We start from the raw sequence: 4,498 nt of genomic DNA on the forward strand, positions 1-4,498 counted from the left end.
ATACGTAGTTTAAACTTTCGGAGTCTGACAAATAATTTTCTCAGATTAACCAGGTGATCTTCCTCAGTTCTGGATTTGGCAATCATGTCGTCCATATAAACCTCGATCTCTTCATGAATCATGTCGTGAAAGAGCGTTACCATGGCGTGTTGATATGTTGCCCCTGCATTCTTCAAGCCGAATGGCATGACTTTATAGCAGTAAGTTCCCCAAGGTGTGATAAAGGTTGTCTTCTCCATATCGTCTGGCGACATCTTTATCTGATTGTACCCAGAGAATCCATCCATGAAAGAAAAGACGGAGAATTGAGGTGTGTTGTCGACCAAAACATCAATATGAGGAAAAGGAAAGTCATCCTTTGGGCTGGCTCTATTGAGGTCTCGATAGTCTACACACATTCTGACTTTACCGTCTTTCTTAGGAACTGGAACGATATTGGCAACCCACTACGGATACTCAGAAATGGCTAAGAAGCCAGCATCTAGCTGCTTTTTAACCTCTTCCTTGATTTTGAGCACCATATCAGGTCTGGTCCTTCTGAGCTTCTGCTTGACTGGAGGACATTCAGGCTTGAGTGGTAGGTGATGTTCAACAATGCTGGTGTCTAACCCTGGCATATCTTGATATGACCATGCGAAGATGTCGACATATTCACGCAACAGATCTACCAACTCAGAGTGTACATGCTTGGCGAGAGATGCCCCAACTTTTACCTCTTTTTTATCAGTTTCAGAACCCAAGTTAATGACATCCACTGGTTCTTTGTATGGCTGAATCTCCTTCTCTTCGTGCTCAAGGAGTCGTGCTAGTTCAACTGGTAATTCGCAATCTTCCTTACTGTCATCTTCAGCTTGGTTGATTGGAAGTCCAGATTCACAGTTGATTTTAGCCATGTTGTAATCATTGATTTTATTTGCTCTGCATATGATGAGCTTATTTTAGTATGCCTTTTTTTATAGAAAAAGTGGAAAAAGAAAAGAAAACTTTTGCCATTTCGTTGTTTTAGTGAAAACGAAAAAATAACTGAAAGAAAAGGAACACGAGTTTTGCATGCAAATAGTACTTTTATTTATTCACATAATACTTTTAAACATGGGGGCCCTTACAAGCTATCCTCTTATCTTGGGCACGGACGAGGGACGGAGAAAACAAAATGCATTACGTTTTTTCCGAGTACACCATAGGTATCACGGTGGCCGTCCAATTGGGAAGCTTGAATCCTGGAGGACATCTGCGGACGAGGCTGGGTGCCCCTGGCTTGTTACCACTGGACTCTCCGATGACTGCTACAGTATGTTCATTCTGATAGTCGACATTACTGAACTTGATCAGGCTGAATTGCTTTTTCTTCGGACTCACTTTGCGTGTTGCCGGGTGATAACAGATACCAAACCTGTCGCGCTTTTCTGGCACATTGACGACCTTGCCCCAACCAGGAAGCGGGCCTTTCTCCAATTTCTGCTTGGCACTCTTCGTTGAGGATAGGATGGTAGCGGATGATTGATTGTTATTGGTGGATGCGGAACTGACATCTTCAAATTCTAGACAGTGGAGCGGAACCTCGACGATCCCCTCATCTGTTTCAACATATATGAAGGAGGAGAGTTCACTGACCAATAAATATTCTTCCCCACACACAATTACCAGCTTGTCATCTATTAAGTACTTCAACTTCTGATGCAAAGTAGAAGTGACTGCCCCAGCGACATGAATCAATGGTCGGCCCAATAAACAACTGTAGGCTGGGTTGATGTCCATGACTTGAAAAGTGATATCGAACTGGTGTGGTCCAACACAGATAGGCAAATCGACCTCCCCAATTACCTGCCTTCAGGAACCTTCGAAAGCTCTAACAATCAGTGCACTGGTTCTCATCTCGGGCCCCTTAATTTGTAACTGGCTTAATGTAGAATTTGGCAGTACATTAAGCGAGGATCCAGTATCAACAAGGACTCGGGATAAGAGAGAGTCTGTACATGTGACCGAAATATGTAGTGCTTTGTTGTGGGCCTTTCCCTCAGGAGGTAACTCTACTTCATTAAATCCCAGATACCTACTGGCGGTGATGTTGGCAACCACGTCGTCAAATTGATCAACCGTGATATCTTGCATCATGTGAGAGGTATTTAGAACTTTCAACAATGCTTTGCAATGAGCCTCAGAACTCAATAGCAAAGAGAAAATTGATATTTTGGAAGGCGTCTGATTCAACTGTTCAACAATCTTGAAGTCACTCTTTCTGATCAGTTTGAGGAATTCCTGACTTCCCTCAAAGGTGATACTCTTCTTGTGATCATCAGACTGTTCTCTTTCAATCATCGGCCTTTTACCCTTGGAGGCTTCGGCCTTTGTAGCTTTATCATTTTCAATAACTCTCGTCAATACCGGAGTAGTCGTCACAGTCGGAGTGGCGATTACAATTGTCTTTGCCTGCGGAGTCGGCGTAGGAGTTGCCTTCTCTTTAGGAGAGACAACTGTGGGTGCTAGAGACACCCTAGGAGTGTATTTAGGAGCGAATACATGGCCACTTCGAGTCATGCCTCCCGCTCCAACGATGTTGACGATCTCTGTATCAGGAATGCAGATTTCTTTCCCTCCCAAATACGTTGTGGTATCATAATTCCAAGGCACTTCCTTGGTGTTCTGATACGGGAACAGAGTTGGAACACGGAAATGAATCGGATGAATCCTCTTGGGAGGAGCTTTGACCTTCTTCTTCCTGTATACAATTGTTATCGGTTTAATTACTGCCACCTCTTCTACTGCTTTAGACTTGGAGAACTGTATTAACCCTTGGTTCATCAATTCTTGCACGCATTTTCTCAATTGCTCGCAACCATCTGGATCAGACTCGCATACTGAGAAATCATTATGCACTTCTTCTAGAAACCCAAATTCTTCAAGTTTTCTCAACACAATGGATAACGAAGTTTTCACCTCATCGACCCACTTCACAGGCTCTGCGGGTTCTTCTTCAATGACGACACTGACCGTGGGAACATCATGATTAGGTAGGGGGTTTGTCTTTACGTTCGGCTTTTCCTCCGAGAAGGTCAAGATCTTCCTATCAATCAAGTCTTGTATTTTATTTTTTAATGGCCAGCATTCTTCGGTGGAATGTCCCACGTGACCGGCGTGGTAGGCACATGAGGCGTTGGGGTTATGTTTATAATGGTAAGGCGACATGGTCTGAGGGATTTCTTTTGGCACAATGGCCCCCACATGGATCAAATATGGTACAAAGTCGGTATAAGGTACTGGGATCTTGTCGTACTGAGTGCGCTTGCCATAGTTTCCTCTATTATTCTGCCCCTGATTCTGCCCTCTATTGTCACGGTTGTATTGTCGATTCTGATCTTTCTGAGTATGAGCTGATTGTTAATTGCTTCTCTGTGGTTGATACTGGAAAGGCGGTTGTTGGTATTGAGCTGCGGCAACATATGGATACAGGTAGTACGGCATAGGGGCCATCAGAACTTGATATCGGGGGCGAGCCCCCATGCGCCCTCTTATTAGCGAAGCCCCCATGCGCCCTCTTATTGATTGTCTGCTGTGTTGTCGTGTCTATTATCTTCCCTGATTTCAGCTCACTCTTAACATGTTCCCCAATAGTAACCATATCGGAGAAATTTATTGATGAACTGCTAATCATCTTCTCAAAATACAGCCCTTGCAGTGTACCCATGAAGATGTCAACCAACTCAATGTCAGATAGTGCTGGTCGAACCCTAGACTCCATTTCACGCCAACGTTGAGCATACTCCTTGAAGGTTTCATTAGATCTTTGCGACTGGTTCTGTAGTTGAAACATTGTTGGAGCCATGTCAAGGTTGTACTTGTATTGTTTCAAAAATGCCTCGGAGAGGTCCCTCCATGGTCGGATCTTCAAGCGCTCCAAACTCATATACCAATCCAAGGAAGCCCCAGTCAGGCTATCTTGGAAGCAATGAATCAGGAGGTTGTCGTTATCAATGTGCAAAGCCATCTTCCTGCAGTACATAGTGAGATGACTGCGGGGACAGCTAAGGCCTTTGTACTTGGGGAGGTCGGGCACCTTGAACTTTTGGGGCAACACCACGTTCGGGACCAAGCAGAGGTCTCGAGCGTCTATGCCGAAAGAAGAGAAGCCCTCAATGGCCCTTATTCTGTCATCCAAGAGCTGGTAATTCTCCAGTTTGGTTGGATCAACAACGGGGGGAGCGACCTGACTGGCCGGTCGAGAGACTTCAGGAGCGATTGGTGCGGGAATGCTCGGGTTGAACCACATTGGCGGGTAAGAGAAACCTGGTGGCACGGTCTAAGTGGCGGTAGCAGGTTGAAAATATTGCATTCCAGGTTGTGCATTGGGGGCCTGAGGTGCCCCTTCCTGCATATACTAGGATGCAGGATTCATCATCATAGGCACAAAGCCCGCCCCCGGGTAACCGAAAGGGACGGTCGGGATCTGACCGGTGCTCGCAGCTTGAGCAGCCTGACTGGGCAGTTGAAAATGGAGGCG

The 4,498-nt window shown here is 45.4% G+C and overlaps 2 protein-coding genes across 2 annotated transcripts; both read right to left on the bottom strand.

The window, feature by feature from the left end:
- Nucleotides 1-1,830: 1,830 nt before the first annotated feature.
- Nucleotides 1,831-3,186, bottom strand: LOC127122922 (uncharacterized). The gene has a single exon (XM_051053194.1). It carries the CDS (start codon nt 3,184-3,186, stop codon nt 1,831-1,833), a length of 1,356 nt encoding a protein of 451 aa, XP_050909151.1.
- A 145-nt stretch (nt 3,187-3,331) lies between these two features.
- LOC127122923 (uncharacterized) lies at nt 3,332-4,267 on the bottom strand. The gene has a single exon (XM_051053195.1). The coding sequence runs from the start codon at nt 4,265-4,267 to the stop codon at nt 3,332-3,334; it is 936 nt and encodes a 311-aa protein (XP_050909152.1).
- Nucleotides 4,268-4,498: the final 231 nt, after the last annotated feature.

The sequence above is a fragment of the Lathyrus oleraceus genome, chromosome 2 (genome assembly GCF_024323335.1).
Source record: "Lathyrus oleraceus cultivar Zhongwan6 chromosome 2, CAAS_Psat_ZW6_1.0, whole genome shotgun sequence".
Taxonomy (NCBI): domain Eukaryota; kingdom Viridiplantae; phylum Streptophyta; class Magnoliopsida; order Fabales; family Fabaceae; genus Lathyrus; species Lathyrus oleraceus.